General features: G+C 43.8%; 1 protein-coding gene across 1 annotated transcript in view; it reads right to left on the reverse strand.

The window, feature by feature from the left end:
• The window catches only part of FER1L6 (fer-1 like family member 6), a 185,351-nt gene that overhangs the window by 57,330 nt on the left and 114,347 nt on the right, over window positions 1–13,674 (reverse strand). The window contains exons 18-23 of the mRNA XM_048837249.2: window positions 13,523–13,642; window positions 11,571–11,723; window positions 5,311–5,497; window positions 4,481–4,605; window positions 1,560–1,694; window positions 771–920 (exon numbers count right to left, since the gene is read on the reverse strand). Coding sequence (XP_048693206.2) covers window positions 771–920; window positions 1,560–1,694; window positions 4,481–4,605; window positions 5,311–5,497; window positions 11,571–11,723; window positions 13,523–13,642 — 870 coding nt within the window. The remainder of the gene's footprint in view (window positions 1–770; window positions 921–1,559; window positions 1,695–4,480; window positions 4,606–5,310; window positions 5,498–11,570; window positions 11,724–13,522; window positions 13,643–13,674) is intronic.

The following is a 13,674-nucleotide window of genomic DNA, read 5'->3' on the forward strand; positions in this document are numbered from 1 at the left end:
TTACTCTGGCAAGTGATTATTAAAATGCCATCATGGGGGTTGTGTGTTTTACATGTTATGTCTCACTCATTCCAGAACAAATTTGTTCAGTTTACAAGTAAAAAGAAGTTTCTTCTACCTGTCAGCCCTACAAATTCTGCTTTGGGTCTGAAAGTCAAGCTGTCTTGTTTGTGCATTTGCAAAGCCATGCCCAGATGTGAGGGCAGAATTCAGCCCTGCAACTGGAAACTGGTTAACAATTCTGTTTATGTGCTACAGCCAGAACAGAACCCAGTTAACTCTCCCTTCTATACATTGCCTCCATACTGGTAATAAGAGTAAGTAGTAGTAACAATTTATTAGTGTTGTTAAAGACATAGACCTCTAAACAGACATAGGGAGCAGTAAGAAGATGCCATTTTTACACAGTCACTTCCCAGAACAAAACGACACTTTACCTTGCAGTCAACAGAATTAGAGCAGGGTAAAACCAGTGGAAATGCGAGGTAAGCCAAGCTAGAGGATTCAGAGGGCCAGCAGCAGTGGAAGTAGGAACAGTGTTTATTGTTCCAACTGCAGGATGAACAGGAATGGCAACTGCATCATGTTCTAGGCATATGAGATGTAAAGGAGAAAGGATCCAATTCTGCTCTCTCCTGGGTGCAACTCCTTCTGATTTTAACAAGGGACGCACCTGTATAAGTGAGGACAAGACTAGGACCACGGTGTCTCTTTGTACCCTAAATGCTTTTACATGCCCCAAAGGTAAATGTTAATACTCAATCCCTCACCTGCAGCAGCTCGAATGCAGCAAGAAGGTCTCCTCCAGACAGATTTCCACAATGCACTGCGTGATAAGATAGTTTAGGTGGCTCGTATTTCTGATCAGCGAGTCTCACCACAGGGGCAGCTACTGTTGAGCCAATATAGTCTGATTTACCCTAGATAAATAAGGATACATACTTCGGGTTATTTTGTAAGTAGTCTAAACATAGCAGCAGCCTTAGGAACTGCTCCTCCCACCCTCAATCCAAATGTGGGAAATGGTCTTTTAATATATCTGACAAAACTACCCAGTCAGGTGCACAGCAAAATACAATGGATGGCAACTATTGAAATGATAGAGGGTGTTCTTTAAACTCATCTGAAGTTTACCAGTGCCTTGATTTCACATTTCAGCAATTCTGAAGGCAGTATCCTAATAAGCAGTGAGATGGCACTAGATTTCTGTGAGCTGGAGGTAAATTCGGGTCTCTGAACATACATAAATACAATAATTACAACTGCGTACAAGTAAAAGGATGTTTCTACTGCAAACCCCTTTTTGGATCTGAGAGTCAAACTGGAACAACAAGACCAGGAGGTTACAAAGACGTAACTGAGGACTGGATATAAATCTGGTTCTCAGACTATGTCCCATCACAATATTAATCTCCATTTTAAAGGGCCAGAAACTGATTTACATGGCCAGAGAAACTACTTTTAAATGTCTGTTAAATGACATAGCTTTGATTTTTACATAGATAATACATTACACTGCAACAATTCAGATTTTTTAATAAGAGGCATTTCATCTTTACCACTGCATCATCATCGTACAGCTCTATGACAACCACTGGTGGGAATTCAGCAATTTCCTTCCCTTCACCATGGAGCACAATGTTATTGAACAGCAGCATCTGATTCCACGTAGGAGATAATGTCTGAGAAATGATCTAGTGAAAAACAAACAGCATTTTAAGAAGGCTGGTAAAAGACTGACTGGTGTGCTCCAGCAGAAAGTGGCTGCACCGTGATGAAATCTTTTCCAGTGGACTAAACTAAACTATTAAGAGAGGGTGAAATACAGAATCAGCACAAGGCCTATTTTAAATGTCACTCACCTCTGCAGAGGTCCTGCATCAGAACCCATGCAAGCCTCATTTAGTGCCCAGTCCAGCAAAGCACTTAAACCGCATGTGTAACTATGATCCCATTAACTTCAGTGAGGGTACTCATTGACCTAAAGTTATGCATGTGCTTAAATAGTTTGCTGGACTGGGGCCTAAAAACCTTAACATGGGCCTTCATAAGTGCATTGAAAGTCTTTCCCACACAGATGAATACCACCCCTGTTCATTCTGAGCTGTAAATGTTCCCCCCTCCTTGCCTTACAGGCTCTTCCTGAACAAATAACCAGATATCTGACTTTATATCTTGCAGTCCTTGTGCATGCAAAACTCATACTGCAATCTATGGGAAGGCTGCCTGTTTGGAGACTGCAGGATCAGGCCATGTATAGTTAAAGAAGAACTTTGAGCAAAATGTATTCCACTTTTTCATTCTGTGGGGTAAACATTTTCCAAGTAATTTTTCTTCAAATACAGATGCCAATAATAACTCACAATGTTCTTATTGAACAAGGTAATTTATTGATTAATTCATAACAAATCAATTTTTTTTTATTTTTTCCTTGCAATTTGCTGCTGCACTTCAGACATGCTGGGCTGGTCAAGGCACTTCCTCAAAGACAACAGCTTAGCTGCTTTGGCAGGAAATGTATCTACCAATGTTAAATTTTAAAGAAAAAAATATCCGCTGCAAAATCTGACTCTCATCATCTGCTGTTGTTCTGTTAAATGGAAATGTCTTCTTTCACTGTGGTTTATTGGAGCTTGGTGGACACCATTCTAAAAACAATTCAAATGATTGCATGCAGTATTTTATTCAGACAATATGTTACTTCGCACTTATGTGTGTACAAAATGCTGTCATACGTAGGTCTGATTCTACTCTCAGGTATGCTAGCTTATACCAGGATCAACTCCATTGATATCCAGAGAGCTACAATGGGGGTAAACCAAGATTAACTCAATTGATCTTAACCATGAGGGTAAAACAGGCATAAGTGAGAGCAGAATCAGGCCCTATGACTCTAGAGAGCCACCTGGATAGAGAAACCTTTTCCTTGCCCTGGCCCCCAGAATCTGCTGCTATAGAAACTTCCTTCAGAGAGCCAGAAGGGGATAAACATTATTTTTCTTAAAGCTTTGTTACCCTGTGAAAAGTGACTATAAAAATAGTTGATTTGGGTTCCACATTTATTGATCCTTGATGATTTCTGTGTCAAATGTGCTCTATTTACAAGTGAAATAGTGGGTTACTGAACTTCCACCCTTGCAAAATTAAGATGGGCTCTGAGAGTCAAGCTGAGTTTTTCCCATCAAGCTGGGTGAGTGAAAGTGAAATCCAACTCTCCCACCCAAGCCCGGGCCAGGTTGCAGGGTTGCCATGCAGAACCCTCCCACCTTCCCCATGGGTAATAAATCAGCTGTCCCTTGTACCGGTTGCACAGCATACTGAAACCACAGGATCTGGGTAGAAGCCCCTCTCTTGTCCCCAGGAAACTCCTTGCTCATTCCAAAATGGCCTTTCATGCCAATCTCTGTGCGGCTGGTCTGGAGACCATTTCTCCAGTTCAAAGGCAGCCCTAAGGAGGCCTCTCAATGAGCAACTATTTTTCAGGACTTAAGTAGTGCAGAGAGTCTCTGCACCTGGTGTGCATTTTACCTGGTAATGCCTCTCTGAAACCATCCTTGTGCTCTACTAAACTCCATTCCAAAGGGCCAAACTGACTCACATGGCCACAGCAGCACTTTGGGCTTTTTTAAAAAGTGACTCAGCCTTGCTCTTAACACACACAAAAATAGTGGCGGGGATGCAGGACACAGCATCTGTCCCCCTGCCAATGGAAATGGCCTAATCTTAAAGTCTAAAGAGGGAGAATTTCAGAGAAATACAACCCAGCCCACACTTGCTATTTCGGTCCAATAATCTCAGAGAATCTAACATCCAAAGGAGTCAAAACAGATTGGCACTAGTCTAATTGCAGACCAATTACACTTGGAGAGCAGATACAAGGCTGCATCTGGTGACTCATTCTATATATGCTATGCCATCAGAGCAGCTGTCCCTGATGGTATATTTGTTAATTTAATCATACCAAGAGCTAGAATGGCAGTGGTGTTTCTTTAATGACAGGCACATGTCCTCAAAACAGACAGCCGCGCTAGGACTTCTGTTTTCAACCACACTTGTATTCATATGGCTGGATATTAGTGCTATGATATAATATACACTGTGACTGGCTCTAAGAGATACTGCAAATAAGTAACCACTCGTCTCAATAATACACTATAATCCTTTACATTTCTGGAGCCCCTTGCGTCTAAGAATCTCAAAGTGCTTTACAAACTAATGAATTAAGCCTCACAACACCTCATTATGGTAGTTAAGTAGTTTTTCATTAAGCATTATCCTCATTTTACAGAAAAGGAAACTCAAACATCTAATATTGGCCACTGAGAGTGACAGAAGACTGCACTAGATAGACCACTAATCTGATCTGGTAAGGTAATTCCCAATTGCCTTTGAGAATCAATATTTTATCCCATTTTCACCACTTTAATGAGACATCTCAGTTCCTTATTTACACAAGGAGAAGGAAGACTTTGCAACTTACCTTGGTGGTCTGGCAGTGCGAAACAAACGTTACTTTGGCAAAGGGATCAGAAAGTCCAGAGCTATCTGCCGCAATGAGCCCCCTGGCCTGATACATGTGGGCTCTTAACTGGAAGAGGTGCTTGGCTGTGTCAGGACAATGAATACAATGTTATCAGTTTTGGGGAAATGATGCCATGAATACATGGAAAGAGGACCACCCACAAATTCCAAAACCTTGACCCTCACAGCACTCCAATGAGATAGAAAAGTGCGATCACCATTTTAAAGATGGGGTATCGGAGCGACAGAAAGATTAAATTCACACAATTCACACAGTGTCAGAGCCAGGGTTATAAACCAGCTCTGCTAATTTCCAGTCTTTTCTCTCATCACTTGACCATAGTATCTCCCTATGTATATTTATCACCTACGATGAATTCAAGCACATATGCTTTTATCAAAAGATCCAGTGGAAGACTCCTCATTTGGGACATTTAAACTAGGGAGCAAAAACAGTGCAACATGTGCTAAGGGCAACAACCTTGCATTGAGAGGGATATGGAGGGAAGGGCATAATGTAGTGTGTCTTTTCCATCTCTAATGTCTATGATTCCATGAAGCATCAATGGAGGTTTTAAGCATTCAGTAGCTGCCAAGGTGGCATTCAGCAACTAGTCAGTGTCTCTGATTAAACAATGTGCTAAAATGTTAATTTAAGCATTTTTGGGGAAAAATGCAAATACATCAAGTAGATATTTTGCTATCCTCCTAATTTAGAGCACCATATGTCCAACGTTCCATACTACCGCTAAGTATCCTTGCTACTGTACTGCAGAAGTATTGTCTTACTTTTGTACACCAGACTGGCAGGTGAAGGAGCAGGAGGATGTCCTGTACCATCTGCGGAGGGCACTTCAGTCTCATGTCCTAAAGGTAAGTTCTCCATAATGGTATGGGCATACTTGATGGAACCAAGCCACAGATAGGTGTCTACTTTTGCAGGTACATTCCAACCCGACAGGCGTTTTCCTGGTAACTGAAGAAACATAGGTCATCAACCAATACAAAGTAAGAGAGATCACTGAATGTTATTTATAGTTTGGGCAAGCTGCACTGCTGAACAGAGGAGCATCCACTCAGTTGCTATCAAGCCAGTATCAAGTGGAGTGCCCCAAGTGTCGGTCCTGGGACCAGTTTTGTTCAATATCTTTATTAATGATCTGGAGGATGGCTTGGATTGCACCCTCAGAAAGTTTGCAGATGACACTAAACTGGGAGGAGAGGTAGATACGCTGGAGGGTAGGGATAGGATACAGAGGGCCCTAGACAAATTAGAGGATTGGGCCAAAAGAAATCTGATGAGGTTCAACAAGGACAAGTGCATCTTCTTAGGATGGAAGAATCCCATGCACTGCTACAGACTAGGGATTGAGTGGCTAGGCAGCAGTTCTGCAGAAAAGGACCTAGGGGTTACAGTGGACGAGAAGCTGGATATGAGGCAACAGTTGTTGCCAAGAAGGCGAATGGCATTTTGGGCTGTATAAGTAGGAGCATTGCCAGCAGATTGAGGGATGTGATCATTCCCCTCTATTCGGCATTGGTGAGGCCTCATCTGGAGTATTGTGTCCAGTTTTGGGCCCCACACTACAAGAAGGATGTGGAAAAATTGGAAAGAGTCCAGCAGAGGGCAACAAAAATGATTAGGGGGCTGGAGCACATGACTTATGAGGAGAGGCTGAGGGAACTAAGATTATTTAGTCTGCAGAAGAGAAGAATGAGGGGGGATTTGATAGCTGCTTTCATCTACCTGAAAGGGGGTTCCGAAGAGGATGGATCTAGATTGTTCTCAGTGGTACCAGATGACAGAACAAGGAGCAATGGTCTCAAGTTGCAGTGGGGGGAGGTCTAGGTTGGATATTAGGAAAAACCTTTTCACTAGGAGGGTGGTGAAGCACTGGTATGAGTTATCTAGGGAGGTGGTGAAAACTCCTTCCGTAGATGTTTTTAAGGTCAGGCTTGACAAAGCCCTGTCTGGGATGATTTGGTTGGGGATTGGTCCTGTTTTGAGCAGGGGGTTGGACTGAGGTCCCTTCCAACCCTGATATTCTATGATTCTATGATATGCTGATAAATGACTTGCCTATTTAATCACAGGATCATAGAAATGTAGGACTGGAAGGGACCTTGATAGGCTCTGAGGCAGGACTATGTATTATCTAGACCATCTGTGGTGGGGCTTCAGCCCCACACTGGCAGAAGAGGGGTTAAAGTAGCCCAGGAAGGCTGTGTAAGAGGCAGCCAATTAGGAAAGAGCTTGTAGAGACAGCCAATCAGGAGGTTTAGAGAGACAGCCAATCAGGGCCAGGTTGGGTCATATAGGAAGGGATGCTGAACAGAGCAGCTTCAGTCATTCCCTGGAGTTTGAGGAGTGAGGACTGGCTGCCCTGAAGGAGGGAGAAGAGACAGCACCATGGTCCAGGCAGTGCTGGACAGAGTCAGGGGAGCATGAGTGAGCTCCCGGCTGACTGCTGCCAGACTGAGGCCATGATACAGGGGCAGAGAAGGTGCTAGGGCTACGGGGAAGTGGCCCAGGGAAACAGACGCCAGGGGTTGGAGGTGACACAGCGTATGACTGCTAGTCCTCTCCCCCTTTGGCCCCAGTTGCTACTGATGCAGGTGGCTAAAACCTGGCCTGCAGCCTACCACTGAGGCAAATGGCTGGACAGAGGACTGCTGGCCTCCCAGAATGGGGCGGGAGGGAGAGAACCGAGTGGGGCACAGCCAAAGAGTTGTGTCCAGAAGAGGATACCATGGTCCTGAGAGCAACACGGGTCCTGATGGCAGAAGTGATGGTGGCGAGACATCACTAGATGAATGCGCACTGGTGAACCAGAGCTAATTCCCAGGACGGCCAGCAGGAGGCACTGCAGTGGTGAGTCAAACCCCATTACACCATCCCTGATAGGTGTTTGTCTAACCTGTCCTTAAAACCTCCAGTGATGGAGATTCCACAACCTCCCTAGGTAATTTGTTCCAGTGCTTAACTATCTTTACCATTATGAAGTTTTTCCTGTTGTCTAACGTAAATCTCCCTTACTGCAATTTAAGCCCATTATTTCTTTTCCTGTCCTCAGTAGATAAGGAGAACAATATATGACCCTCCTCTTTATAACAACTTTTTATGAACTTGAAGACTTATCATGTCTTCCCTTCCCCCTCACCCCAATCTTCTCTTCTCCAGACTTAACAAACCCCAATTGTTTCAATCTTTCCTCATAGGTCATGTTTTCTAGACTTTGAATAATTTTTGCTGTTCTCCTCTGGACTTTCTCCAATTTGTCCACATCTTTCCCAAAGTGTGGCGCCCATAACTGGACACAGCACTCCATATGAGGATTTATCAGTGCTTAGTAGAGTGGAAGAATTACATCTCCGCTCTTGCTTACAACACTTCTACTAATAAATCTAATAATGATGTTTGTTTTTTTCAACAGAATTACATTGTTGACTCATATTTAGTTTGTGATGCATTATAATCCCCAGACACTTTTCTGCAGTACTCTTCCTAGGCAGTCATTTCCCATTCTGTGTTATATTTGTCCTTTTTTTCACGATTTCTCAAAGATAATAGGTGATGACTCAGAGATCTCTTCAGCCAGTTCCTTAAGTATTCCAGAATGTGTTTTGTCAGGCCCTGCTGACCTGAAGTCATAATGGGGAGGATGGCCATGTGACCTACTTGGTACAATGTATTTCAAGATTCAAAGGAAGGAATTGATAACAAACCTAGTTGTAAAAGTCTGCTTTCAGTGGGATAGTGTACAAGCCTTTTCTTGCTAAATAACAGCTGTAAATTTGCCTCTGGTGTTTGCTATGTTAAATTTCCGAGCCTATTGCGCACTGTCCACCTCATGCTGCTTTCTGACTGTATTATGGCTGCTCCTAAATAAGTTATTACTTCATAGGGCAAGTCAGAAAACTTTTGATGAAACTTTTTCCAACATAAAATGTTACATTTTTTGACAATACTTTCAACAATATTTTTTTTTCTATCAAGCTCTGCTTAATTCAGTTTTTTTATACTGCTTATTCCTAAAGCAATTCATGACATAAAATGACTAGACAGTCACTACATTGCAATGTTTTCCTGACAGACCCTAACAATTGATGATGGCTTAACTGGTGCCTTTTTGTTTCACTTGGTGTAACAGTGTGTCTTGTAAGCAACAACCTTTGTATTTTAAACAGCGGGGAAACATCCCACCTTCTGGGTTATCCATAGTGCTTCCTAGTTGTAACTTTCTTTCAAGTGAAAATACAACTACTTGTACTGTGCCTCTGAGGTTTAATCTGATGGATAAATAGAATTGCTACACCAGAGTATCTTAATGACCGTTTCATTTTGTTTGAAATGACTACTTCTAAAATTAGTTTTACTTCATTCAAATAAAATAGAACATTTTGATAGACCTGGGAGAGATTTCTCATAAGAAAGCTCTAAAAAGATTCAAGAAGCCTCTTTAAAAACTGTAAGTAGAAATGCACTGAAATGTTATTCTATGCAGTAAGTAGTATGCACAATAAATTACTCTTGATAATTAGCAGAAGTCTGGATACCTCTATCTGCTGACGAGCTACGTTTTATTTGCCTGGTTCCAACAACAACCATCTTAGGTGATGAGTTTCTATACACTTAATAAGCAATGTTACCATTGCTTATTATTCCAGAGTGTCCAGGCTTTTCCTTCCAGCTGTTGCTGATGGACAGTGACTACATTCCATTGTTGCATACTGTTACTGTGCATGTTACCTCTCTTTGTATAACACTGCTAAAATGGTCTTGTCAGATAAGTATATTATTCAATATTTTATATATCTAACATCTTTCCTGCATGGATCTCAGACATGGACTCTTTATAGATGGCACATTTAACAGCTTGAGCAATTTAACAAGCGTTCCCTCCGCTCGATAATGAGTAAGGCTGTGACTCATTCACAGACGTCATGGCTTCCGTGACCTCTGTGAATTTTGCAGGGCTGGTGCAGCTGACCCCAGGACCACCACAGCATCTGGGAAGCCCTGGGGCCAGCCGCACCGCCCGGACCAGCGGAGGTGGCAGTGGGGCCCCGGGCTGTCCCTCGCCCGGACCAGCGGAGGTGGCAGTGGGGCCCCGGGCTGTCCCTCGCCCGGACCAGCGGAGGTGGCAGTGGGGCCCCGGGCTGTCCCTCGCCCGGACCAGCGGAGGTGGCAGTGGGGCCCCGGGCTGTCCCTCGCCCGGACCAGCGGAGGTGGCGCCGGGGCCCCGGGCTGCCCCCCGTGCACTAGTGGCAGCAGGGCCACAGGCTTCCCCCCCACCTGGACTGGTGGCAGGGCTGCCCCCAGCAGCAGCAACAGGGGCCCCGGGCTGCCCCTCCTCCAGTAACGGGGACACAGGCTGCCCCCAGCTGCAGCAGGGGCCTGGGCTGCCCCACCCAGCAGACACATCGCCCAGCTCTGCCCCCACCCCCAGCAGCAGTCTTCAGGAGTGCCCCCCTCCCAGCAGGTAAGATTTAGTCACAGGTATTTTTAATAAAAGTCATGGACAGGTCCAGGACCATGACTTTCTGTTTATTGCTCGTGACCTGTCCATACCCATGACTAAATACCCGTGACTAAAACGTAGCCTTAATAATGAGCATTCGCTGGCAGGACAGAGTGACCAATATTAAGGTCCCTGAAAGAGCAAACACAACAAAGCAGTGAGGAAATGCTATTGAGAACACAATTTAGGTAGACTGGACATGTCATCAGAATGGAAGATCTGTCTCCCAAAACAGATCTTGCATGGGGAGCAAAAGAAGGAAGTGTCGTCCGTATAAGCGCTTAAAGTTAACCTAAAGTGCAGCCCACTGGAGACTATCAACCTCAAAGAACTTGAGCAAATGGCTCAGGACAGGACACACTGGTAGTCTCTTGACAAGATCAGGATGTAACAGGTTTGAGTAGGATTGACGAAATCATCTCCAGGCTGCACGTGAAAAGCGCCACAGAACTGCACTGTCAAACATAATATTTACAGACTTCCCATGGCCTTAGTGTAGCCAACTCTATGCATCATGGTTCAGACTTTGGAGTCATGTGTGTAGCCAGAGCTGAGAATTGCTATAATATTGTCATCATTGTCAGCGATGGAGTACCAACATATATCTCACATGCACATTTTAAATTGGAGTTATAAACAGAAATGTTTATATTATGTCTGAATCTCTGCACTTCCTCATTGTCTGAGTGTGGTGAATGTCAATCTGTTGGAGTTTCCCTTGGAGTTTTCAAATGCTGCTTAATGTATTCATCAGAGAAGAAAGGTTTAGTGATCTACCAATTTACATCTATTTGTGCATATTTGGATTCATGGTACACTTGGCAGAAGCAGGAAGCCAGGGGATGAATTACTTAGACACCATGATGATGAGCATGGTATTAAAAGCAAAACAGAAAAATAGAGAATATAGATAAAATAGATCAGTGTTTCTCTACCTTTTCAGGTTGGTGACCCCTTTTTAAGACAAAATTTTTCTATAAGAGTAAAAATGTATCCATGACAACAATGATAAGCCAATAGAATTTATTTGTGTGTATTTTGAGAATTTGACAGAGCATACTTAACCTTGTAGAGTGAGGCTGTGAGGTGAAGTTGGGGAGTGAGATTTCATTTGCTTTAGATTGCAATAATGGTTTCAACACTTTTGTCCTCCAAATTGCCTTTTGTGACTCACTGGTTGAGAAATATGGATCTAAATCATACAGATAAACCCACAGATTCCTTGCAGATCAGATTTCAGATTTTTGGTATCTCAAATGAAATCCTCTCCTGCATAATTTCACTCTGCATATATTTAAGGTAGATGCATGTGGGCTGAGTGAAACATGGATAAAAATGGTTTCAGAGTAGCAGCCGTGTTCGTCTGTATTCACAAAAAGAAAAGGAGTACTTGTGGCACCTTAGAGACTAACAAATTTATGTGAGCAGTGTCACAAGTACTCCTTTTCTTTTTATGGATAAAAATGGTGTTCATGGAGTTATCTGCTCAAAACATCTTTGTAAAAGATCAAAATGTCTCAGACTTACTTTCAGGAAATGGGTTTTAATCTTCCCACAGTTTTTCCCTCTCTGTTCATTCACTGGGGAATAGAACACGTCTTTTGCTGGGATTCTTGCATATGCAACTCTTTTGTTGTTGCTGAGCATCCAGATGAACACATCAGGCACCGTATGCTGTGGCTATTAAAATGACATGGAACAGAACTTGTATGCTTTGAACACTAGAGCTACATTAACAAATATTCTTTTTAAGAGCAACGATCATTACTTTTTGTTAAACATGAACTAACAAGACCTAACTCTTTTCAACAATTTGACAAGACAAAGCCAGCCTTTACTGAGAAGAGACAGCCAGCATCATAATCTAGAAAATCTATCAATTCACACCTAAAAATCCATATACCGGACTGTGATACATAGTATCTGCCCAAACCTCAGTTCCTGAGCACAGTCAGAGTTTGTTCCTTTTAAGGTTTTAAGCTTTTAAGGACCTTAAACTCTGTTCAAATATCAAAGAGGGTTAGTAGGTGACTTGATCATGGGCCTACACAGGGGAAAAGTATCACATACTAAAGGATCTTTAATGTAGCAGATAAAGGCATAACAAGCTGCAGTGGATGGAAGTTGAAGCTACGGAAATTCAAACCAGAAATAAGATGTAAATTTTGAACAGAGAATCTCACCGAGGGACATGGTGCATACACCATCACTTGAGGTCTTTAAATCAGACTGCCTGCAATTCTAACAGATGCTTTAGCTCAACCAGAAGTTATGGGACTCGATGCAAAAATCACTGGATAAAAAATATATGGCCCGTGCTATGCAGGAAGGCAGACTGGATACTCAAAATAGCTCCTTCTGATCTTAAAATCTATGGGCTTGATACTCATTTACCCAAAGGCCTTAAGGAAAATGAGAATTAGGACCCACCATTCTACTTTCTATGAGGTCCTGGTTGAATAAGCTCTCCCAACACATGGAAGAGCAGCAGAGACACTTTCTGGCTGAGACTACAACAGGGCTCCTGCACTACCCTCTTTTGTGTGAGTGAGAGATTCGCCATGGATCCTCCGTGTAATCACAGATCCACTGGTCACAATCCCCCTCTTCCACAGCCCCTCACGCTAGTGCAAGTGAAGCCTGTACAGGCACAGCTGTGTGGCAGGCAGAGGGTGTAGATCCCCTGTGGGATACCCTGTATACCACTCCTCCATCCTGCACCTTTCCTTTAGGTGCTTCTTGTGCCCTAGATTCACAGTTTACTTTCAGATGAAATCTCACCAGGGAGGCCATTCTTCATTGGGCAAATGCATGTACAGTGTATCCAGTTTGCCCCTGTCACAGTGCCCTGGCCACAACCCCATTTTCCAGGACATTCCCCATGCCAAGGGCTGTACATGAGGCAGAGGTGCCAACTTTCTGATTATCCTGGGGCTGCTTGACCCACACTCCAGGCCAGGCCACGCCCCCACTCCACCCCTTGCCTTAAGGCCCCACCCCCACCCCACTTCTTCCTGCCCCTGCTCCACCTCTGCCCCACCTCTTCCCACACAGTTCTGATCCTCCCCACAAGCGTGCCCTGCCCCTTCCTGCCCTGCTCCTCCCCCTACCCCCACAACGCCTCCTGCACTGTGCTGAACAGCTGATCTCTGGTGGGTGGGAGGCGCTGGGGGAGTGGGAGGAGCTGATTGCCGGGGCAGGAGGTGTGGAGAGGAGGGGAAGGAGCTGATTGGCAGGGCTGCCGGTGGGTGCTGAGCACACACTTTTTTTTTTCCCCCGTGGATGCTCCAGCCCCAGAGCACCCATGGAGTCAGTGCCTATGAGGAGATATAGAGTAGTGGGGATCACCAGCTAATCAATCTAGTCAAGATCTAGCCCAAGGTTTTACTGATTGTACTGTATTATAAAGACTTGTGTCATCTTCGTTAAAACATTCGACATTGTGACCTAGGTAAAATCCTGTGTCAATGGTGAATTACCTCAGCAACCAAGAATCGAATTTTCTCTATGAAGTTCTGTGTTTCACGCATCAGTTCATCTACTGACATCTTTTTTTTCTGCTGCTGAACAATGCCACTGGCAACCGAGGACATTGCTTCCTGGAACAGGAGTGGACAATAGGTAAGTATTT

The sequence above is a fragment of the Caretta caretta genome, chromosome 2, assembly GCF_965140235.1.
Source record: "Caretta caretta isolate rCarCar2 chromosome 2, rCarCar1.hap1, whole genome shotgun sequence".
Classification (NCBI taxonomy): Eukaryota; Metazoa; Chordata; order Testudines; family Cheloniidae; genus Caretta; species Caretta caretta.